Genomic DNA, 24423 nt, shown 5'->3' on the forward strand with positions numbered 1-24423 from the left:
TTAATTGAGAGCAGCGTATAACATATGTATTATAGCTTTGATAATGCAGGCGTGTTTCTGGTCTGCCCACTATAAATTCAAGTAGATGATGCTACGAAAACAATACTTATGAGCACATTTTATTTGACTGTTAATAACCTATTCAAGTATAAAAGCAGCATGTAAGATCTTTACAGGGAAACAGCTAACTTGACTTTACATCCTCTGTAGATCACCTCCAGGAGAAGAACCATCATGTCTCATCACTCCATCCTCTCTTCCTCTGGACACAAGGGCTTTAGCTCTTGTTCTGTTGCTTTACCTAAACATTCCAGCTCACACAGCATCTTCTCACACGCTTCTAAACATGCAGGACATGGTCACAAGGCTCAGCATTGCTTTACAAGTTCAAGTGCCCACAATATTGGATCAAAAGGACATAAAATTTCACATGGAAGTTTTCATGTAGGAAAAAGTGGACATGGATCTGGCTTTGGTACTGGTGGTTTTGGGAGATCATCTTGTTCTGGAGGAATCACCTCTGTTACTGTGAACCAGGGTCTCCTGGCACCTCTTAACTTGGAGGTTGACCCCAACATCCAGAGAGTTAGGACAGATGAGAAGAATCAGATCAAAGGCCTCAACAACAAGTTTGCCTCTTTCATCGACAAGGTGACATTTTTGTGCTTCATATAATCTGCAGGGCTGTTAACAATAACAGAGTTGTAATAAAAATAAATTACACAGAGATTTACTTTATCTATAGCTAAGATTTTGTATTTTATTAGAGAATAAGCAAGTTTGCAATGAAATGGTAAAACGTTGCTTAGCTGTGAGAAATCTATCATGTATTGAACCTCTAGGTGTTATGTCAAATCCTATATACAAAGCTTTAGAGGAGCCTGAGCTACTCTAAAGATTTCTATATAGGGTTCAATAATAACATAAAAATTGCAACTCATGGTCTCACATCTTCTGCTGTTATTTTAAGTTTATTAATTAAGGCCACACTAATCCCAGGTCTCTACTTATGAATGCAGTACATAAGCAACAGAGATATTAATTATAAAGATTTATTTGAACTGTTGTCAAAATCACTACTTCATAAATTAGCTCTTGAGAAGACGGCCACAAGAGTCATCTCAATACTGTTTTGTCTATTTTATTATAAGGTTATCCTTTAATCTGTTAATATAGAAAGATAGAAACATAGATTTTAACAGCAGGTAAGAACCTTTCAGCCCATCTAGTCTGCCTCTTTTTATCCATGATCACCTCAAATACTATTTGCTCCTTAGCTTTTTTAAACTTGAGATGGTCTTATGTCAATCCTACACATGTTTAAATTCCCATACGGTATTATCCTCTTCCACCACTAACCTTTCTGTGAGGTAACTTCTCCTCAAATTTTCCCTAATCATGTTACCCTTCAGATTTATTTAGTGTTTGTCTTTAGTTCTAATACTTTTCTTCCTCTGTAGAATTAATATTCCTTTACCTTGTTAAAACCATTTATATATTTAAAAACTTCAATCATATCACCCCACTCTCTACTCCAAACTGTACATGTTTAAATCCTTTACTCTTAGATCATTTAATATTTTCTGATTTTAGACCATGCACCATTTTACTTGCCCTCTGTATCTATGTGCAGATGCCCAACAATTCTTCACACAAAGGTGTAAGTGGTAGGGCTTACATACATTGAAAAGGAAAATCAGGACTCCCATGTTACCTGAACATCAAGTTCAGTCCTTAGGTTTAGATTCTGCCTCAGGTAAAACAATTATATGAACCTATTCTAACTTATCCACTATAAATAGTTTCCCTATCATGAAATTATAAGTGTTGCCATCATAATTAGGGATGTGCACCGGCCACTTTTGGTGTCTCGTGATTTGTGTTTTGGATTCGGATTTGCTTGAGGTTTTGGGTTCGGATTTGTTTCGCAAAACACCTGACGAAAAGTTTTGGTTCGGATTTAAGGTTTTGGATTCGGATTTATTTTGAAAAAAACATAAAAAGTGCTAAAAACCAGTTTTGTGTTTTTTTTTCACTCCTACGCTATTATTAACCTCAATAACATTCAATAACAATCATTTCCACTATTTTCCAGTCTATTCTGAACACCTCACAATATTGTTTTTAGGCCAAAAGGTTGCACCGAGGTAGCTTGAGCACATAATGCCAAAAAAAGAGGTACAAGATGGAATTGTTCTGGGCCCTCCCTCCCACCCCTCGCGAGATTCGACGCGAGACTTGGACGACAGAGCCTCGTTTTCATTTTTTTGCCCGCCGGAAATATCCGAACAGTGTTCGGATCCCGTTCGGATCCGCACTATTCGGGTGGGCTCGGATTAGCGGAAGTCAAGCCCGCTCATTTCTAATCATAATTAGGTTCCCCATTAGCATTCAAATAAAATTGTCTCTTAATTTAATTATAAAATAATATAGACTCCATCATTTTAATTTTGGAGGTTAAAATCACCAGAGATGTTCGTTGTTTGACTCAAAATCACCAAAAAAAATGTCAGCTTGATATATTTCACCCCAGGTGTCATATAAGAGATGAATTTTAATGTTGTTTACTAATGCTTTGGATCTCTTACAATCAGTCCTGTCAGTTGAATGAGCCACGGGGACGATCTATACAATGTACTACTCAAAATAGTATTAAATTCAACAGCCACAATCACATCCCATTTTTTTTTTACTTGGGGCATCATGACTCCCAATTTTAAGAGAAGTGTTGTTGATCCTGATTATTTAGTTTACCAATAAGGATTACAAATTTTCCCCCTTTATCTTCATGGAATGTCCAAAAGGAAATGTAGTGTTATCTGCAAGCAATATTGCTCGTTTTTGTCACATCTCATGCATAGATAAAGACAAAGAATACAATTTGGATTTCAATTCTGGGTGTAGACATTGTATAAAATGTGTTTCCTAAAGGAACACAAAGATCTCATTTAGGTTGTTTTATGTCTACTGCAAGATTGACAATGAAAGCAAATTCTGGTTGCAGATACATCTCTTTCAGCAATGTTTGTAAATGTGTGGTTTGTTTCAGCAGGAAAAAATAGCTAGAGACAGGAGCTTCCAGTTCAAATAATGTCTAAAGTCTTAATGTGACCGTAATCTGGAAATATTATTGTACTACAATGTATACTGTGAAGGAATGACCTTACTAGCATAATCTTTACATTTTTGAGATTGGTTTAACCAAAACATCAACGTCACCGAACTGGGTGTGTTCGACCAAATTTAATCTAGCTTGAATAATTTGATCATCTCTAATGGGACATATCAGCTGTGGTGAATTATAATGAACTTAGGCTAAGGTACATGCACCTCATAAACCTATCAACCTCATATGTGCTCTGAATTAGATATTTGGGCACAATGTGAGTTATCTACAAACACTGTTCACAGGTGCAAATTTACAGTTCCCCATTTATCTTTCTAGCGCAAGGATCTTTCTTCAGCAATGTTAGTAAATGTGTGGTTAGTTCAAGCAGAAGGAAATAGAATAGTCAAAATCATGCACATAGTCTTAACCTTCTTAACTTTCTGTTTTTATGTTTTGTCTATAGGTGAGATTTCTGGAACAGCAGAATAAGATGCTGGAGACCAAGTGGGATCTTCTCCAAGACCAAAATACAGCCAGATATCAGATTGAACCTCTATTTGAAACTTTTATCAGCAACCTCAGGAGGCAGCTGGAAAACCTGGAATGTGAGAGCGCTCGTCTGGATGCAGAACGGAACAGCACAGAGGGCGCAATGGAAGAATTTAGGAGAAAGTAAGAAATGTATGGTTATCATGAATTCATTGCAAGGCACAAGAATTACCTCTTATAAAAAATTATGCTGAAGTTCCAGAAGTAACAGAAAACCAGCTCTAGCATGAAAATATATTAAGCATATTTATAACTAAAATTAAGAGAAAAATGTCTTTGCAAACAGTAGCAGCTTAAAAATTAGCAAAAGCAGCATACTCAGTGCATTTATGTGATCGTTTCTGTAGCTTTGTCAGCCACAGTCAATCTTAATCAATGATGAGTATTCATTGTACTGCATTAATAAGGACAGATATCTACAAACGTTGTAACACAACGTCATAGATATAATATCTAATTTACTAGATTACTAACTAGCTAAAACTTGTTCACATCTTTTGCTTGTGGCTCACAGATATGAAGAAGAAATGAACCGACGCACAGCGGCAGAGAATGAGTTTGTCTTACTAAAGAGGGTATGTACAGTATCAGCATCTGGAATGGTACTTACTAAGTTACAATTTAAATTGAACATTCTACCTTCATTCTTATTGTAGGATGTTGATGCTGCTTTTATGAACAAGGCCGACCTGCAAGCTAAGGCCAGCTCCCTCACTGATGAGATCAATTTCCTGAGGACTCTGTATGATATGGTAAGTCATTTACATTTTGGCACAATGTTATATTACACTTTAACTGAAACAGTTTATTTTTTATTTTTTTTATTTAAATTAGCCAATACCAAAAGAAATCCAATAATTGTTTATTTGTCTACTATGCAGGAGATCAGTCAGCTCCAGGCTCAGATCTCAGACACCTCGGTGGTCGTGTCCATGGATAACAGCCGAGACCTGGACATAAACAGCATCATTGCTGAGGTCAGAGCTCAATACGAGGACATTGCTAACAGGAGCAGAGCTGAGGCTGAGGCCATGTACCAGTCAAGGGTGAGTCTGACACACAGGAAGGTACTTTATACAATATAATATGTATCTCAGTGTAGACCAAAAGCTGATTATTATTAAATTACATTTTATCTGTCTTTCAACTACAGTTTGAGGATCTGCGCATGGCAACTGGAAGAAACGAGAATGATCTACAGAACAGCAGAAATGAGATTGCTGAACTTAACAGAGCAGTTCAGAGACTTAAAGGAGAGATTGAGTGTGCTAAATCTCAGGTAAATCTCATGTAAAAGGAAAAGATTAGGTATAGTGCACATACTGAATTTGGATTTGTACAGAGACCTCATGCTTATTTTTTATTGAAAAACTCGAAAAAGTGGATATTGCACATTATACTGCTTTCATACTGCCACCCCGGCAATATCCCGGGTTTTTCAAGCCGGGTTTTTGCCGGGGCTCGGAGCGTCCCAGCTCATAAACACCATTCATACTGCACCTCGGACCCGGGAATTTCCCGGGTTGACCCCATTCATACTGCACAAGTCTGTGCCCTGGCAATTTGTAGGAGTCATCACCAGAGCAGTTTTCATTGGCTGAAAACATTTTTTTTTTCTAATAGTCTGCTTTTCTGCTGTTTTGTCCATAAAGATGTGTGAGTGTATCTTATAAGATATTTTAATTTTTATTGTTCCATTGTATCATTTGTAAACAATCAGACATTTCTTCAGTGTTTCCACCAATTCCGTTCTGTACTGCTCACCGCTCCGTACTTTACTTTAGTCACCTATGTAAAGTATGTGCGACCTTTCTCTTTCGCTTGTTTCTTATAGTGTGGATGATAGAAGTAGTTGTTTCAGTCCATACTGTTGTTTTCCTCTCGAGTTTTTTTTTCCTGGTTTTATGTATGCAGTTAATGTAAATATTGTGAGCATTACAGGTCAGACAGCCAATCAGCTTGTTTTCTGTGCAACCTGGGTTGAAAAACCCGGGTTGCACCATTCATAGTGCAGGCAACCCGGGTCCGACTCAGGAATTACCCCTCGATAAATTCCGGGTTGAACACCCGGGTTTTTAGACCCGGAATTTTTGACTTGTACCATTCATTCTGCACCAAGACCCGGGTCGTTTGAGCTCGCCCCGGCAAAAACCCGGGATTTTTGTGCAGTATGAATGGGGTATTAGTCAGAGATGCAAAGCCTTTTTATTATTATTGTTAATAATGTTATTGTTATTATCTTTTATTTATAAGCTGCCAAAAGGCTTCCATACCACCGTTCAAAGGAAGGTGGAAGATATAACAATATTACAGTAGTACATAAGTTCATAGAGCTAAGAACAATGGGTACAGATAAGCAGAACAATAAATGGATTGATACAATTGACAGAACAAATTGCATGGCAAATAAAAACAATTCAGCATAAGACCAAACAGGGACAGAGGCGAGAATGGCGAACTGACAGACATGAGACATATGGAACACTTTCCAGGGTGTCAACTAGTGTTGAATTCCAAGTGGTGGAGGTGCTGTAAGTGTTGTATTATGGGCTCCCTTAATGTGCTGCTAAAATATTTTTTCATTCAGTGATGAAATAGACATGCCAGATTGGTCTACTTTTTTCCTGTATACATGAATGTATAATGTTTTCCCAGCGCGCTGCACTGGAAGCTGCTATACGTAATGCTGAAGAACGTGGAGAAGCTGCTGTCAGAGATGCCAATAACAAACTGTCTGAGCTGGAGGCTGCTCTACAGAAGGCCAAGCAGGACATGGCTCGCCAACTGAGAGATTACCAGGAACTGATGAATGTTAAACTGGCTCTGGATATTGAGATTGCTACATATAGGAAGATGCTGGAGGGTGAAGAGTGCAGGTGAATCCAGTAGATATACTATAAGGTTTTACATAACAATTCAATAATACACAACAATATTCTCCTGTCTTAAAAGTTTAGAACATTATTGTGTGCTTACATAGTAAATCTTATTAATAAATATGTAAACCATTATGTTTTTTTCAGATTGGCGTCGGATGGCTCTGTGAACATCTGTAAGTCAAACAAACTAATCTTTATTTTTAAAATGCATACAATTAGTTCAAGGTGTATTGCAGATTGTTATATACTAACAAACTCTTGTGTCACTTAGCTGTCCTGCACGCTAGCACTGGAGGGAAACACCACTCAGGAGGAATGTCCCAAGGAGGACATCATCATCATCATTCTCTAGGAGGATTCAGCTCAAGCAGTGGGAGAAGCCACAGCCATGTTCACAAAAGCATCCACCATTCCGGTCATGAGCATCACTGCTGAAGTGAAAACATTGGATATGCAAAATGCCATTAATTATAGTATTATGTCATCACTGCTAGACATCTGCTTTGTTACTCTACTTCATGCTGTATATCTCTCTTAAGCAGCTTCATGTGTGTTATGGCCTTGTAGTGTGTTTATCTGTTACCTTATACTGCTCCTCAATAAACTGCTATTCACATGTTAGTGAGTGACACAATTATTGGGAAAATTACCAAATACGTTTTAATAACAAATATTGCAGAGTACAAGTTACAAGTTAGAGTTAATGTTAATTTCAGAGAATTCTTGTCAACATTACATTCGTATAAAACAATATTCTACCTATTATGGAACGTACTTTATATGATGAAGTTATTTACTGACATACATTAATTCTGTATGAATGGTATAACAAGAATTCACATACACAGATAATATAATTTGTTGCAGCTACATATAAACTGCTAGACTTACTGTCAGACATATATTTTGAATGAACTTTATTAAATCATTGATCCAAGGCCAAGGTCATAGGTGTTTGCCTCACACAGGAATATACTTTCTTTGCTATCATTTTTTTTCCTTCAACTATGAGAACTTTCATGTCAGTAAGTTCTCGTACAGTGCAGGAGAATGTACCCCTACTAGTGCTCCTATTAATGACAATCCAGACAATTTAAAATACAAACAAACCTGGGTTAGCTTCTAGTATTGACCCAACAGAGATACATGGGTGCCACTTTGAGGCTCATCACTGAATTTTACCAAGCTTTTGACAGAAGCTGCAGCAGTATTTAATAAAGCATTTAATAAAGCTGCAACATTCATATGCAAAAAGAAATGCTATGTGTCTCCATGTGGTCAGATGATGTACAATGGTGGATCATGCACCCTTGCATCCAAAACTGCCTCATTCACCATTATACCCAGGATATCTAATGTTGTTGTCCCATGATATTGCTCTTCCCATTTATATATAGCTCTGGTCACTTGACCTAAAACTCCTCTCATTTTATTTATAACTACGCACACTTTGGCTTTCAGTTAAACACATCCATTCAGAGGGTAAAATTGGCACCTAACTTTTGGATTCTTATAGCGCAAACCGACCCAGAAATTCCTAAATGAATTTCTAATAATTATAAATTATTAAATTGTAATAATGTAATTTATTTATTTATATATCACGCTTATAATAAAATAAACTATAATAATTGCAGTTCACCACTGTACTTTAACTGACTTTAACACAAACAGATTAAATTGATGTTAAAGGGGAATGTCAGAGAATTTTATTGTCCAGGCAAATTGTTTTTATTTTTTATGCCATTCAATACAAGAACAGATTTGTTATTTAATGTGATAAAGCACGACATTCACTGGAGTCTCACACATCTTGGCTGAACCATTTCACTGTTTATTGCAAGTTGTCAGGATGGCTTAAACAGTTTCAGCGGTGGTTACAGCAGACATTTACAGTAAAGCATCACAATTCTCCCACAACTCTACGTCTGGCTAAACAGTAGTTCCCTCACTAACTAGCATCAGTGGCCCTGCCCACAAATGCAAACAGTGTTTTTATCCTCCACCCCAGCACTACAAAGCAATAGCACTTCAATTACACACATGTGGAACACCTGTGTGTGTATATGCTGAAAGTGGAGCCCATGGAATACTAACCCAGTTTGTAGCCTGCTCCTGCAGACTAATTTTGTTTTTACCTATATCCCTATAGGAGAGGTGTGAAGATACTGGGTTTTCTGGCCCAATTCTACCCACTTCACGCTGACTGGCCACCCAGGGGTTGCTTACTAAGCCAGGGAAGCCTACCTTTTAAGGTTCGTATAGTCTCTCAGGAAAATGCAGTTAGAAAGTAAAACAATACATTCACAAAAACAATTACAAGAATATTATATACACAGTAAATAAATGCCAGGCAGGTTCACCACATTATCTATCCCTTACACCACTAACTTAAGGAGTTACAGTCACCTGGCTGTCCGCACTTGACAGCCCATGGGTCTGCCGATGTAATTCACTGGTAGAGAATGGCAACTCTACACCAGATCTTGCACATTCCAGGAATCAAAACACCACCACCCCACACACACACTGGGGGGATGTGTTTTCCCTTTCCTGGGCAAACCCCTGGCTCTCTCCCTCTTTAAATATTGGATGGTTCTGGATCAGGGGGTTGAATGGGGGAGTGGAGATGAGCTGTGCTTCCACAGAAGCCCCCTGCTTTGTTGCAGACAAAATGTCTGAACTAGTCCTAGGGAGAACAATGGATACTGATTGGTCTCCAACACTTCCAAAGATAGAGTAGCAGTCAGCCCCTCCTAAAATTAACCCCTTGCACTACTTTGTGATGTCACAGGGTCCCCAGCTGTTCTTTGCTTCCTGTAGAGACAGAAGGGTAGAATGAATGTAGCTACAGTTCCTTCATCTGTATTCTGGAATTTCATCCTTACCCATAACCCACCTGGTTTTACATTAAGAACAATTAATAACAGCTTCACTGCAATATTAACAATATACAATAAATAATATACATATTTACAATGAGCTACAATGTCCCCTTATCCACATATAATTAGACACTGTAGTTGTACTCTGTTCAGCTGGGGAACAAAAGCAAGTGCTATAAAAAGTACATGCTTTAGTCCCCATTTTGTGAGAAAGGAGGGACAGGCTGGTTAAGGTGTTATCAAACTCATTTCATCACAAGAGGTGTGACAAATAAGCCTCCTTGCCACAAACCCCTCCTCTTAGCGTCGCCAACCTCGGTGGCATTGACACTGCGGAGAGCGCATTTAGGTGAGAAAGGGCATCTGCATATTTGTGTAGACTCCATGGCCTATGATTCACTGTGAAATGGTAGGGTTGGAGTGCTAAGAACCACTTAGTTACCCGGGCATTCACCTCCTTGTTCCTACATATCCACTTCAGTGGTGCATGGTCTATGATCGAGGTGAATTCTCTACCCAGCAGACAGTACCTGAGAGCTTTGGTGGCACATTTGATTACTAGGCACTGCTGTACCACCGTGGAGTATTTCTTTCCCCTAGGCAGAAGTAAAGGATGGGTTTCTCTGTCCCATCAAACCTCTGTGAGAGCACAGAACCCAAATAGAGGCATCCATTTGGAGATACAATCTCCTGCTGAAGTCCGGTGCTTGGGGTATTGGTGCTGAACACAAAGCCACTCGAAGATCCCGGCAGGCAGCTTCTGGTGCTTCCAACCAGACTAACTTGTCTGAATAAGACTTTTTTTTAGGAGCTCGGTAAGAGCAGCAGCCCTAGTGGCAAATTTAGGCATAAACCGACGATAGTACCTAACTTGACCCAGGAAAGTTCTCAGCTGGGTCTTTCCGCACAGGTTTTTACCAATCTCCGACAGCCTTTACTTTGTCAACTTGAGATTTGACCTGACCTTGTACCACAACATACCCCAAGTATACATGGCCAATGCACAGTTCTCAGGATTGGAGGTTAGATCTGCCTACCTGAGTAAGGCTAATACTGCCTCCACTTTGGGTAGATGTGTCTCCCAATCCAGTAATTGCTATGTTCGTGTTGTCGCTATAACTAAATCTTGTCCAATGCGATTAATGTGGTTCCAAAAGAACAAAAGAGATTTTATAGCAAAATTTAGCAGAACACAATAATAGTACAAAATACAACGGATACATGCGCTGTGCAGTCCTGGATCCATAAACAGCCCTTCAATCCTAATGTTGGCAAAGAGAAAGTCTTCTCGTATCAGAGGCTGCTTTTATATTAATTTTAGAATAAACACTGATGATGTCACAAAATATACACAGAAAACATTAAGAGAGTTCTTTATTGATCCAGGATTAACGATATCCCAGTAGACTGCAGGTCATAAGTCAGTTCATTTGAGCTTTTCCTAAAGGAAGGGGCAACTCACTCAAACTGTTGCCTACGTTGCCTACGTGTCTTCCCGCCGAAGAACCGTTTCAAACTGACCCATAAGAAGAATGCTTTTGAGTATTAATGTCATATTGCCCATAACTAGCAACCGCTGAATACGATCACTAAGCTGTTGAAACTGGGTTACTGCTGGTGAAATATACTTTAATATGAGACCAAACTCTTTGCATTTTAGAGGATCTGAACCATAAACACCTTTACAATAATATTATCCTATAAATAACCTTTAATTAATTTATTAAACAATCGAGTGTACATTGGAACTTTTAGAAAAATGTGTACTATTTACAAGTGTAAGTGTGAATGTAAGTGTGTGTGTTATGAATCCGTGCACTTGCGTCACTGCACATGGAGTACTGATCGCAATCGCACGGGAAACCAAAATTAATTCATTTAGCTGACTTCATCCAATTATTTGACTTCCACAAATTGGATGACTATGTCATCTAAGTATGCAGCTGCATACTCCTGGGAGTAAATGTATCAAGCTGAGAGTTTTCCAGCGGGTTTGAAAAGTGGAGATGTTGCCTATAGCAACCAATCAGATTCTAGCTATCATTTTGTAGAATGTACTAAATAAATGACAGCTAGAATCTGATTGGTTTTTCAAACCCGCTGGAAAACTCTCAGCTTGATACATTTATCCCCTGGTGTTGTTTTAAGAGCTAATTCATGGCCCTTTGGAAGGGGGCGGTAGCCCTATGTAGCCCGAAAGGCAGTACCTTATACTGGAGTAACTCATCTGGGTTTGAAAAGGCTGTCTGCCAGTACAGTAGCCTTTGGTTAGATCCAACATGGTAAGGTACCGACTATTGGCCAAGGTTTCCACCAGCTCATCAATTCTGAGCATTGGGTAAGTGTCAAACTGGGAAACTTAGTTTAATTTTCTAAAACCATTACACAAACAAAAATACTCCCTTTCGAATTAACCACTAACACAATAGAACTATTCCAGTTTCTATTGGATTCCTCAATGACATCGAGGACCAACATCTTTTTAGTCTCTTATTTCACTGCTACACGTCTAGCTTCAGGAATGTGGTATGGTCTTACTCTCACCACCACCCCTGGAGGTGTAACTATGTCGTATTCTATGAGCGTGGTACGTTCATGTACCTCAGAAAGTACGTCAAGGTTCCTCTGAACCATTTCCTCAATCTGTTGTCTACGCACTAGCGACAGATGATCCCTTATGGGAACTTTGGTTTCCTGCACAACTGTGTTTACTAACGCAGCTTGTGACTCCTCCCTATCATGCCATGGTTTCAGCAAGTTGACATGATATGTCTGGATGGGTGTTATTCTGCCTTCCTGTCTGACTTTATAATTAACAGGCCCCACAGCGTCAATCACTTCATATGGTAGATGCCAAAGTGTGAAGAGCATACTCTCTTGTGTGGGTACCAGGACAAGAACCTTGTTACCTGGCTGGAAAGCTCTAATTACAGCTGACTTATCGTAGTTCTTCTTTTGTCTCGCCTGTGTCTCATGCATATTCCTGTGCCTCTCTCATATTTCCTCATAGACTGATTTCTCTAATGGGCCTACCAAATCCATCCCAATATGTTCAAATGGGGTGTGGACCATGGGGGTGGAAGCTAGCGGGGCAAAATGTTTTTATTGCCTTGCATACTCCCGGCCAATAGAACCTGAGCAAGATACGCTCCCATGTTTAGTCTTCCCCCAAATGTCCCCCACACAAATGTGTATGAGCAGCTATGAGTACAGGTGGTGTATGGATTTGTGGTACTAACAATTTCTCTAAAATTCTACCTTGTATTATAGCCAATCTATTCAACAAATCATGCTTTACCATATAATAGGCAAAACCTTCGCCAGGCTTATCAGCCTTCTCTACCCCATTTATCTTGTCGAATCTATATCAGATTGTTCACCTGTAAGTGTCAGATTATCAGTTAAGAGCTCATCAGCTGGAGAGAATTAAATACACTGCATGGTTTGAGTGTACAAATAAACTCTGTTTTTTTAGTTACAAGTTCCTATCTATATAGCAAAAATCACGTATTGCAGAAAACTACGCCCCAAAAGGTTTTAACCACTCATGTTCCCTTCACACAGATGTTAGTAAATTCTCTCATTCCCCACTAGAACTCCCCAGGAGGGGGGATGGCTTATCTCATGTCTGGTATGTTCAAGGTTATAAGCTTAGCTTTGCAAATAATGAATTACTCCTACAAAACAGGTGCATCTAATTGTATTTAAGCTATAACAGAACAAAATGGCTATAAGGCAACAAGATGACGTCAGCTTAGCAAAATCACATTTCTCAATCTCAACTATATTTTTATAGACATTAGCTAAGGTAACATCTCCAAGTTTGTCTTGGCCAAAAAAACTTAGTGGAAATAAGTTAGACAACCCTGACCAATGTGAGTCCCCGTTGAGAGGCGTGACCGCTTTACCTGAGGTCTCGCCAACAAATGATGGCATGAATTGGTTCTGCATTGGCACGTGTCTATTCTCCAACAACTAAACTGGCGGAAGTGTATTTTCCTGAACATTCCTCATCCCTGAAGCTTCTGCATCGAGGCTGGACCTATGGCCGGTGCTTCAATTCCCGTTGTGTCCGACTGGATTCGCTCCTGGAAGATCTGCTTGAACAGCGGAAATATCTGCCCAGTATTAGAGGGTATGGCAGTTTTGGGGCTACTACTGTGACTGTTGATCTATAGCAATAGGTAAAAGGGTCCTGTCATCCCATGGACACAGAGTACCTCCACTTTGGGCAGCTTATAAGTATAGATGAGCGGGCTCGGATTTCACTAATCCGAGCCCACCCGAACAGTGCGGATCCGACGGGATCCGAGCACTGTTCGGGTACTTCTGGCCGCCCAAGGAATGCATCCAAGTCTCGCGTCGGATCTCGCGAGACTCGGATCTCATAAATGTCCTGCTCGCAGCCGCCATCTTCATTCTCCCTGTGGTTACTGAAGAGGGAGGTTGATGTGCTCTGTCCTGCTGATTACTTTAGTGAAGTGGTGCTTTGTCCTGCTGAGTCCATTAATACTTTGTCAAGTGCTCTGTCCTGCTGATTACTTTAGTCAAGTGGTGCTTTGTCCTGCTGAGTCCAGTAGTACTTTTTCCAGTGCCCTGTCCTGCTGATTCCAGTGGTGTTTTGGCCAGTGTCTGTGCTGCTGAGTCCAGTGGTGCTTTTGTCCTGTATTTGTTTCTGATAAGTCCATAGCAATCTGTTAATTAGCCAAAAATCATTTAAAAATGTTAAAAAAAATACCAAAAAAATACCCCAAAACATTTTTTTAAAAAATAATTGAAAAAGTATAAAAAATATTATAGAGCAATATATTCTTGCAGTCCCAAAAAAGAGGAACTGCCATTTCTATTACTACGTTCATTGTTTCTGTAGTTCCAAAAAAGAGGAACTGTCATTTCTATTGCTACGTTCATTGTTTCTGTAGTTCCAAAAAAGAGGAACTGCCATTTCTATTACAACGTTCATTGTTTCTGTAGTTCCAAAAAAGAGGAACTGCCATTTCTATTACTACGTTCATTGTTTCTGCAGTTCCAAAAAAGAGGAACTGCCATTTCTATTACTACGTTCATTGTTTTTGTAGTTCCAAAAAAGAGGAACTGCCATTTCTATTACTACGCTCATTGTTTGTGCAGTCCCAAAAAAGAGGAACTGCCATTTTTATTACTACGTTCATTGTTTCTGCAGTCCCCTAAAAAGAGGAACTGCCATTTCTATTACTACGTTCATTGTTTGTGCAGTCTCAAGTTACCTGAGTTGTCCCCACTCCAGTGTTTACTCTGAAAGGGTTTTTAGTGCAGCGGGTAACCTGGTCAGTGAGCGGCGAAGGAGGTTGCTTCCGCAGAATGTTGAAAAAATGATGTTCATAAAAATGAATTATCAATTCCTCAATCAAGTACAGCACTGGCCTCCAGATACTACAGAGGGACCTGTGGTTGTGGAGTCCAGCGGGGACGAATTGATAATGTGTGAGGATGAGGAAGTACACACTGAAGGGGGAGAGGAATCAGAGGATGAGGACGACATCTTGCCTTAGTAGAGCCAGTTTAGTTTGTACAGGGAGAGATGAATAGCTTTTTTGGTGTGGGGGCCCAAACAAACCAATCATTTCAGCCACAGTTGTTTGGTAGGCCCTTTCGCTGAAATGATTGGTTTGTTAAAGTGTGCATGTCCTATTTCAACAACATAAGGGTGGGTGGGAGGGCCCAAGGACAATTCTATCTTGCACCTCTTTTTTTGGCATTATGTGACCGTCCAACAGTCGTTTGCCATGAGCACAAAGTACGACAGTAGTCATCCTATGGCAAAGCGGATAACTGTGGCCTTAACAGCTATGTTGGTGTTAGACGTGCATCCAGTGTCTGCCATCTGTGCAGTGGAATTCAGACCAGTTGGAGGAGGTAGGAGCAGCCATATGTGCAGGGGAATTGAGACCAGTTGGAGGAGGTATTGTGGCCCCGGTACCAAATTGGGTACTGGGGCCACTCCACTACGCAGTCCAGATAGCTGCGTACCAGATATTAAACTACAGTCAGTGTTGGGGCCAAATCCAAAAATAATTGCACTGTCTTGATCGAAAACAAGAGGTATTGACGCGCTAGAACTCCACCCTCTATATGCTGCAGAGGATTTTTGAAAGGTAAATCAATTTTTAAGGTTTGGAGATTTCATTGTGCTAGTTTTTCCTTAGTCTACAGTTTGTCTTGAACATTTAAGAACATTATTCATTTAATTGAGAGCAGCTAATAACATATGTATTATAGCTTTGATAATGCAGGCGTGTTTCTGGTCTGCCCACTATAAATTCAAGTAGATGATGCTACGAAACAATACTTATGAGCACATTTTATTTGATTGTTAATAACCTATTCAAGTATAAAAGCAGCATGTAAGATCTTTACAGGGAAACAGCCAACTTGACTTTACATCCTCTGTAGATCACCTCCAGGAGAAGAACCATCATGTCTCATCACTCCATCCTCTCCTCCTCTGGACACAAGGGCTTTAGCTCTTGTTCTGTTGCTTTACCTAAACATTCCAGATCCCACACCATCTTCTCAAACTCTTCTAAACATGCAGGACATGGTCACAAGGCTCAGCATTGCTTTAGCAGTTCAAGTGCCCACAATATTGGATCAAAAGGACATAAAATTTCACATGGAAGTTTTCATGTAGGAAAAAGTGGACATGGATCTGGCTTTGGCACTGGTGGTTTTGGGAGATCATCTTGCTCTGGAGGAATCACCTCTGTTACTGTGAACCAGGGTCTCCTGGCACCTCTTAACTTGGAGGTTGACCCCAACATCCAGAGAGTTAGGACAGATGAGAAGAATCAGATCAAAGGCCTCAACAACAAGTTTGCCTCTTTCATCGACAAGGTGACATTTTTTATGCTTCATACAATCTGCAGCGCTGTTCACAATAATAGAGTTGAAATCAAAATAAATTACGTACAGATTTACTTTGTCTAAAGCTAAGGTTTTTTATTTTACTAGAAAACGAGAAAGTTTGCAAACTTAGTTGTGAGAAATGTTTATACCTATCCTGTATTGAGCCTCTATGTGTCATGTCAAATTTTATATACAAAGCTTTATCAATGATAACATAAAAATTACCATTCATGGTCTCACATCTTCTACTGTTTTTTTAAGTCTATTAATTAAGGCCACACTAATCCCAGATCTTTAGTTAGAAATACAGTACAAAAGCAACAGAGATTTTAATTATAATGATTTATTTGAGCTGTTGTCAAAATCAAAAGTTCATAAATTGGTCCTTGAAGAAGACGACCATAACCGTCATCTAAATACTGTTTTGTCTCTTTTACTATAAGGTTATTCTTTAATCTGTTAACATAGAAAGATAGAAACATAGATTTTTCAGATAAGAAGTAGAACCTTTCGACCCATCTACCTGTACCTTTTTAGACTTGAGATAGCCATATGTCAATCCCACACATGTTGAAATTCCCATATGGTATTAGCCTTTTCCACGACCATCCTTTCTCTAAAGTAATTCCTCCTCATATTTTTCCTAATCATGTTACCCTTCTTATTTGTTTTGTGTTTATCTCTAGTTCTAATAAGAATTTGTCTTCCTTTACCTTGTTAAAACCATTTATATATTTAATAACTTCAATCATATCACCCCACTCTCTACTCCAAATTGTACATGTTTAAATCCTTTACTCTTAAATCATTTAAAATTTTCTGATTTTTGACTACGCACCATTTTACTTGCCCTCTGTATCTATGTGTAGATGACCAACAATTATTCACACAAATTTGTAAGTAGTAGGGCTTATATACATTGAAAATAAAAATCAGGACTCCCATGTCACCTGAACATCAAGTTCAGTCCTTACATTTAGATTCTGCCTAAGGTAAAACAGTTATATGAACTTATTCTAAATTATAAAGTATAAATAGTTTCCCTATAATGAAATATTAAGTGTTGTACCATCATAATTAGGGGCCTCGTTAGCATTCAAATAATATTGAACCTTAATATAGTTATAAAATATTACAGACCACATAATTTTAATTTTGGAGGTTAAAATCACCAGAGATGTACGTTGTTTTACTTACAATCGCCTGAAAAATTGCAGCTTGATACATTACAACCAAGGTGTCATATAAGAGACAAATTTTAATGTTGTTTACTAATGGTTTTAATCTCTTACCATCAGTCCTGTCACTTGAATGAGCCACAGGGACGATCTATACAATGTGCTACTTAAAACAGTATTAAATTCAACAGCCAAAATCACCTCCCATTTTGCTACTTGAGGCAGCATCACTCCCAATTTTAATGGAAGTGTTGTTGGTCCTGATTATTTAGTTTACCAATAAGGATTACAAATTTTCCCACTTTATCTTCATGGAACGTCCAAAGGTTGACGTGGACCACAAGCAATATTGCTCTTTCTTTTCACATCACATGCATAGATAAAGACAAAGAATAAAATGCCGATTTCAATTCTGAGTGTAGACATTGTGTAAAATGTGTCTCTTGAAGGAACACAAAGATCTCATTTAAGTTGTTTTATGTCTACTGCAAGTTTGACAATGAAAACAAATGTCTGGGTGCAGATACACCTCTTTCAGCAATGTTTGTAAATGTGTGGTTTGTTTCAGCAGGAAAAAATAGGTAGAGACAGAAGCTTACAGTTCAAATAATGTCTAAAGTCTTAATGTGACTCTAATCTGGAAATATTATTGTACTGCATTGTATACTGTGAAGGAATTATCTTACTAGCATAATTTTTATATTTATGACATTGGATTGACCAAAAGTTCAAGGTTGGTTAATTTGACCGAGTTTAATCTGGCTTGAATAATTTGATCATATCAATTGGGGCATATCAGCTGTAGTGAATTTTAATGAACTTTGGTTAAGGTATATGTACCTCATTAAACTATGAAGTCCAAATGTGCTCTGAATTAGATATTTGGGCACAGTGTGAGTTATCTACAAACACTGTTCACAGGAGCAAATTTACAGTTCCTCATTTATCTTTCTAGCGCAAGGTTCCTTTTAAGCAATGTTAGTAAATGTTTGGTTAGTACAAGCAGAACAAAATAGTTATGGTCAAAATCATGCACATAGTCTTAACCTTTTTAATATATTTTATTGTTATAACTTTCTGTTTTTATGTTTTGTCTATAGGTGAGATTTCTGGAACAACAGAACAAGATGCTGGAGACCAAGTGGTCTCTTCTACAAGACCAAAATACAGCCAGATTTCAGATTGAACCTCTGTTTGAAACTTTTATCAGCAACCTCAGGAGACAGCTGGAAAACCTGGAATGTGAGAGCACTCGTCTCGAAGCGGAAAGGAACAGCACAGAGGGTACAATGGAAGAATTTAGGAGAAAGTAAGATGTGTATGGTTATCATGAATTCATTACAAGGCACAAGAATTACCTCTTATAAATAATTATGCTGAAATTCCAGAAGTAACAGAAAACCAGCTCTAGCGTGAAGACTTATTAAGCATCTTTATAACTAAAATTAAGAGAAAAATGTGCTTGCATCTAACCCAAATATTAGCAGCTTAACAATAAGCAAAAACAGGATATTCAGTGCTTCTATGTGATCGTTTCTGTAGCTTTGCCAGTCACAGTCAATATTAATCAATGATGAGTAATCAGTGTACTGCAATAATAAGGCCAGAAATCCACAAATGTTGTAACACAATGTAATAGATTTAATATCTAACTAACTAGTTTACTAACTAACTAAACATGTTCACATAATTTGGTTGTGACTCACAGATATGAAGAAGAAATGAACCGACGCACAGCGGCAGAGAATGAGTTTGTCTTACTAAAGAGGGTATGTACAGTATCAGCTTCTGGAATGTAACTTACTAATCATCATCATCATTTATTTATATAGCGCCAGCAAATTCCGTAGCGCTTTACAATTGGAAACAAACATTAATAAAACAATATTGGGTAGTACATACAGAGAGAGAGGTAAGAGAACCCTGCTCGCAAGCTTACAATATATGGGACAATGGGAGTTTGAAACACAAGGGCATGTGCTCCATCATATTGCACATTGGACCAGCTAGAATGCAAAAGGTAAAAAGTATTGAGTGGACTGTGTGATCAGTCACACGGCAATGTTGGTCAGAGGTTTGTTGTCTTGTGTTAGCTGTAGAGATTGGTAATAGGGTAACCTAGGAATATTAAGATGCTAGTTGAGGAATATCATAAGCTTGTCTGAAGAGGTGGGTTTTTTGAGAATGCTTGAAGGTTTGAAGACTAGAGGAAAGTCTCACTGTGCAAGGGAGGGAATTCCACGAAGTGGGTGCAGCCCGATAAAAGTCCTGTAACCGGGAATGGGAGGATGTGATGAGAGTGGAAGAGAGTCGCAGATCTTGTGCAGAGCGGAGATGTGAACTTGGGAGATATTTTGAGACAAGTGAGGAGATGTATGTTGGTGCAATTTTGTTGGTGGCCTTGTATGTTTGTAGAAGAATATTATATTGGATTCATTGAAAAACAGGCAACCAATGTAAGGACTAACAGAGTGGTTCAGCAGAGGAAGAATGGTTTGCAAGGAAAATCAATCTAGCCGCTGCATGCAAAATAGATTGTATGGGTTCTAGTCTGATTTTGGGAAGACCAATAAGGACGAAATTACAATTGTCGATGCAGGAGATGATGAGTGTATGAATTAAGGCTTTTGCAGTGACTTGTGTGAGCTGTGTGAGTATTCTGGAAATATTCTTTAGATGTATGTACCATGATTTAGATATAGAGTCAATGTGGGGAATAAACGATAGTTGTGAGCCAAGGATTACACCTAGGCAGTGAGCTTGCGGGGTGGGATTTATGATCATGTTATCAACAGAAATAGAAAAGTCAGGCAGGAAACTGACTTTGTTTTTGGTTGGGGAAATTATTAATTCAGTTTTTGAAAGATTGAGTTTCAATTGGTGAGAAGACATTCAAGATGAAATGGCAGAAAGACAGTGAGCAACACGAGACATCACAGATGGTGAGAGATCAGGAGAGGAAAGATAGATTTGTATATCATCCACATAGAGATGATACTGAAATCCAAAAGAGCTTCTTAATTTTCCAAGAGAAGTGGTGTAGATAGAGAATAGCAGAGGGCCTAGGACTGAGCCTTGTGGTACTCCAACTGATAAAGAAGGGGGAGCAGAGGTGGATCCAGAGAAATTAACACTGGAAGAGTCATTAGATAGGTAGGATGAGAACCAGGATAGGACAGTGCTTTCAAGACCTAGGGATTGTAGCATTTGTATAAGGAGAGAGTGGTCAACAGTGTCAAATGCAGCAGAGAGATCCAGGAGAATTAAAAGAGAATAAAGGCCTTCAGTTTTTTGCTGTGATCAAATCATTGACAACCTTGGTCAGCACAGTCTCTGTGAAGTGTTAAGAACAAAAGCCTTACTGAAGAGAATCCAGTAGGTTGTTTGCTGTAAGAAAGTGTGTGAAGCGAGTGTAGGAAATTCTCTCGAGATGCTTGGAGGGGCTTGGGAGCTGAGAGATGGGACAGTAATTTGAGAGAGAGTTTGGGTCAGAATTTTGTTCTTTCAAAATAGGAGTAATCACTGCTTGCTTAAATAGTGATGGAAAAATAGCAGTAGAGAGAGAGAGAGAGATTACAGATTTTAGTTAGAGGTGGAATGAGCACAGAAGACAGTGACCTACCAATTTGTAAGGGTATGGGATCAAGAGGACAGCCGGTAGAGTAGGAAGATGAAAAGAGAGTAGAAACGTCCTCTTCATTTGTGGGATCAAATGAAGAGAGAGTGTCAGAGGGTGCTGCAAAGAAATTAAGCTGATTGCTTGTCGAGGGAGATTATACCATTTCAAGTCTGATCTTATCTATTTTGTCCTTGAAATAGGAAGCAAGATCCTGGGCACTGATGGAAGTTAGCTGGTTTGGGATGGAAAAAGCTTGAGCATAGATGAGAGACTGGAAGTATGTTTGTTTTGCAGTGTCCAGAGCATTCCTAAAGGAGTGGTAGATACCAGTATATGTGATGAAATCATTAGAGATAAAAAAAGATTTACGCCAGTTATGTTCTGCTTTATGAGAAAGATTTTGTAGATTTTGTGTTTCTTTAGTGTGCCACGGTTGACAACGAAGTCTATGCGGAGTATGTAGAGTCGCTGGAGCCAGTTGATCAAGGGCAGTTGCTAGGGTTTGGTGAAAATGAGGTACTGATCATAGTCTAGAGAAAGCAAGAACAAGACAGTGGCCATCCTGGTAAGAAGCGGATTCAATCCACTGGGAGAGGTCGAGTTGGGATGTTAAATAGTAGTTTGGAAGCAGCGTTTCAACGTTGGTTAGCAATAGGATGTTGAAATTACCCATGATGATGGTGGGGATGTCAGAGGATAAGAAGTGAGGGAGCCATGCTTAGAAGTGTTCAACAAATTGTTGTTGTGGTCCAGGGGGGTGATAGAGGACAGCAACACACATAGAGAATGGGTTAAAAATCCTAACAGTATGTACTTCAAATGATGTGAACGTGAGTGATGGGACATTTGGTAGAGCTGTTAACGTGCACTGTGGGGAGAAAAGTAGCCCAACCCCACCTTCTTGTCTGCCTCCAGGTCTGGGGGTATGGTTGAAATGGAGAACACCATGTGAAAGGGCTGCAGGTGAGGCAGTGTCTGATTGCGTGAGCCATGTTTCTGTTATTGCTAGAAGGTTACAATCTAAATTGTTAAGACACGAACATTCTACCTTCCTTCTTATTGTAGGATGTTGATGCTGCTTTTAAGAACAAGGCCGAGCTGCAAGCAAGGGCCAGCTCCCTCACTGATGAGATCAATTTCCTGAGGACTCTGTATGATATGGTAAGTCATTTACATTTTGGCACACTGTTATATTACCCTTTGAAACAGTTTATTTTGTTTCTTTGTTTTAAATTAGCCAATACCAAAAGAAATTCAATAATTGTTTTTTTGTCTACTATGCAGGAGATCAGTCAGCTCCAGGCTCAGATCTCAGACACCTCGGTGGTCGTCTCCATGGATAACAGCCGAGACCTGGACATAAACAGCATCATCGCTGAGGTCAGAGCTCAATACGAAGACATTGCTAATAGGAGCAGAGCTGAGGCTAAGGCCATGTACCAGTCAAGGGTGAGTCTGACACGCAGGAAGGTACTTTATACAATATAATATGTATGTCAGTGTAGACCAAAAGCTGATTAATATTAAATTACATTTTGTCATTCTTTCAACTACAGTTTGAGGATCTGCGCATGGCAACTGGAAGAAACGAGAATGATCTACAGAACAGCAGAAATGAGATCACTGAACTTAACAGAGCAGTTCAGAGACTTAAAGGAGAGATTGAGTGTGCTAAATCTCAGGTAAATCTCATGTAAAAGGAAAAGCTTAGGTATAGTATACATACTGAATTGGGATTTGTACAGAGAACTCATGCTTATTTTTTGGTTGCAAAACTTGAAAAAGTGGATATTGCACATTAGTCAGAGATGTAAACTATTATTATTATTATTATTATTATTATTATTATTATTATTATTATTTATTATGTTTTATTTATAAGCCACCAGAAGGGTTCCATAACGCCGAACATATGGAGGTTAAACATACAACAAAATTACATACGTTCATAGATATAAGTACAATGGGTACAGATAAGCAGCATAATAAATGAATGGATACAATTAACAGAACAAATTGCATGGCAAATAAAAACAATTTAGCATAAGGCCAAACAGGGACAGAGGCGACAATGGTGAACTGACAGACATGAGACATAGAGAACACTTTCCAGGGTGTCAACTAGTGTTGAATTCCAAGTGGTGGAGGTGCTATAAGTGTTGTATTAAGGGCTTCCTTAATGTGCTTTTAAATAATTATCAATCACTGATGAAATAGACATGCCAGATTGGTCTACTTTTTCCCTTATACATAAATGTATAATGTTTACCCAGCGTGCTGCACTGGAAGCTGCTATACGTAACGCTGAAGAACGTGGAGAAGCTGCTGTCAGAGACGCCAATAACAAACTGTGTGAGCTGGAGGCTGCTCTACAGAAGGCCAAGCAGGACATGGCTCGCCAACTGAGAGATTACCAGGAGCTGATGAATGTTAAACTGGCTCTGGACATTGAGATTGCTACGTATAGGAAGATGCTGGAGGGTGAAGAATGCAGGTGAATGTAGTAGATATACTATAAGATTTTACATAACAATTCAATAATACACAACAATATTCTGCAGTCTTAAAAAGTTTAGGACACTATTGTGTGCTTACACAGTAAATATGTAAATGCTTATGGTGTTTTTCAGATTGGCTTCGGATGGCTCTGTGAACATCTGTAAGTGAAACAAAATAATACGTATTTTTAAAATGCATACAATTAGTTCAAGGTGTTTTGCAGATTGTTATATACTAACAAACCTCTGTGTCACTTAGCTGTCCTGCACGATAGCACTGGAGGGAAACACCACTCGGGAGGAAAGTCCCAAGGTGGACATCATCATCATCATTCTCTAGGAGGATTCAGCTCAAGCAGTGGGAGAAGCCACAGCCATGTTCACAAAAGCATCCACCATTCCGGTCATAAGCATCACTGCTGAAGTGAAAACATTGAATATGCAAAATGCCATTAATTATAGTATTATGTCATCACTGTTAGACATCTGCTTTGTTACTCTACTTCATGCTGTATATTTCTCTTAAGCAGCTTCATGTGTGTTATGGCCTCGTATTGTGTTTATCTGTTACCTTATACTGCTCCTCAATAAACTGCTATTCATATGACAGTAAGTGACACAATTCTTTGGAAAATTACCAGATACCTTTTAATGACAAATATTGCAGAGTACAAGTTAGAGTTAGTGATAATGTCAGAGAATGCTTGTCATCATTACATTCATATCAAATGGTATTCAACCTATTATGGAACGTTCTTTAGATGAAGTTATTTACTGACATACATTAATTCAGTAGGAATGGTATAACAAGAATTCACATA

At 38.9% G+C, this 24423-nt stretch overlaps 2 protein-coding genes across 2 annotated transcripts; both read left to right on the forward strand.

Annotated features, from left to right (window-relative positions):
* The first annotated feature begins 234 nt into the window (after positions 1–234).
* Positions 235–7015, forward strand: LOC142140119 (keratin, type II cytoskeletal cochleal-like). The gene is made up of 9 exons (XM_075197976.1): positions 235–651; positions 3573–3781; positions 4173–4233; positions 4315–4410; positions 4540–4704; positions 4812–4937; positions 6314–6534; positions 6682–6710; positions 6809–7015. Exons 1-9 carry the CDS (start codon positions 235–237, stop codon positions 6970–6972), a joined length of 1488 nt encoding a protein of 495 aa, XP_075054077.1. The 3' UTR covers positions 6973–7015.
* Positions 7016–15878: 8863 nt separating this feature from the next.
* LOC142139810 (keratin, type II cytoskeletal cochleal-like) lies at positions 15879–24025 on the forward strand. Its single transcript, XM_075197678.1, has 9 exons — positions 15879–16295; positions 18586–18794; positions 19194–19254; positions 22170–22265; positions 22389–22553; positions 22661–22786; positions 23378–23598; positions 23735–23763; positions 23862–24025. Exons 1-9 carry the CDS (start codon positions 15879–15881, stop codon positions 24023–24025), a joined length of 1488 nt encoding a protein of 495 aa, XP_075053779.1.
* The last annotated feature ends 398 nt before the right edge of the window (positions 24026–24423 follow it).

The sequence above is a fragment of the Mixophyes fleayi genome, chromosome 2, assembly GCF_038048845.1.
Source record: "Mixophyes fleayi isolate aMixFle1 chromosome 2, aMixFle1.hap1, whole genome shotgun sequence".
Classification (NCBI taxonomy): Eukaryota; Metazoa; Chordata; class Amphibia; order Anura; family Limnodynastidae; genus Mixophyes; species Mixophyes fleayi.

Coding starts and splice junctions, on each gene's coding strand:
- LOC142140119 (XM_075197976.1), top strand. CDS start 235: ATGTCTCATCACTCCATCCTCTCTTCCTCTGGACACAAGGGCTTTAGC. Junction 4,234..4,314: donor AGTTTGTCTTACTAAAGAGG/GTATGTACAGTA, acceptor TTCTTATTGTAG/GATGTTGATGCTGCTTTTAT. Junction 4,411..4,539: donor TGAGGACTCTGTATGATATG/GTAAGTCATTTA, acceptor TCTACTATGCAG/GAGATCAGTCAGCTCCAGGC.
- LOC142139810 (XM_075197678.1), top strand. CDS start 15,879: ATGTCTCATCACTCCATCCTCTCCTCCTCTGGACACAAGGGCTTTAGC. Junction 18,795..19,193: donor ATGGAAGAATTTAGGAGAAA/GTAAGATGTGTA, acceptor TGTGACTCACAG/ATATGAAGAAGAAATGAACC. Junction 22,554..22,660: donor AGGCCATGTACCAGTCAAGG/GTGAGTCTGACA, acceptor TTTCAACTACAG/TTTGAGGATCTGCGCATGGC.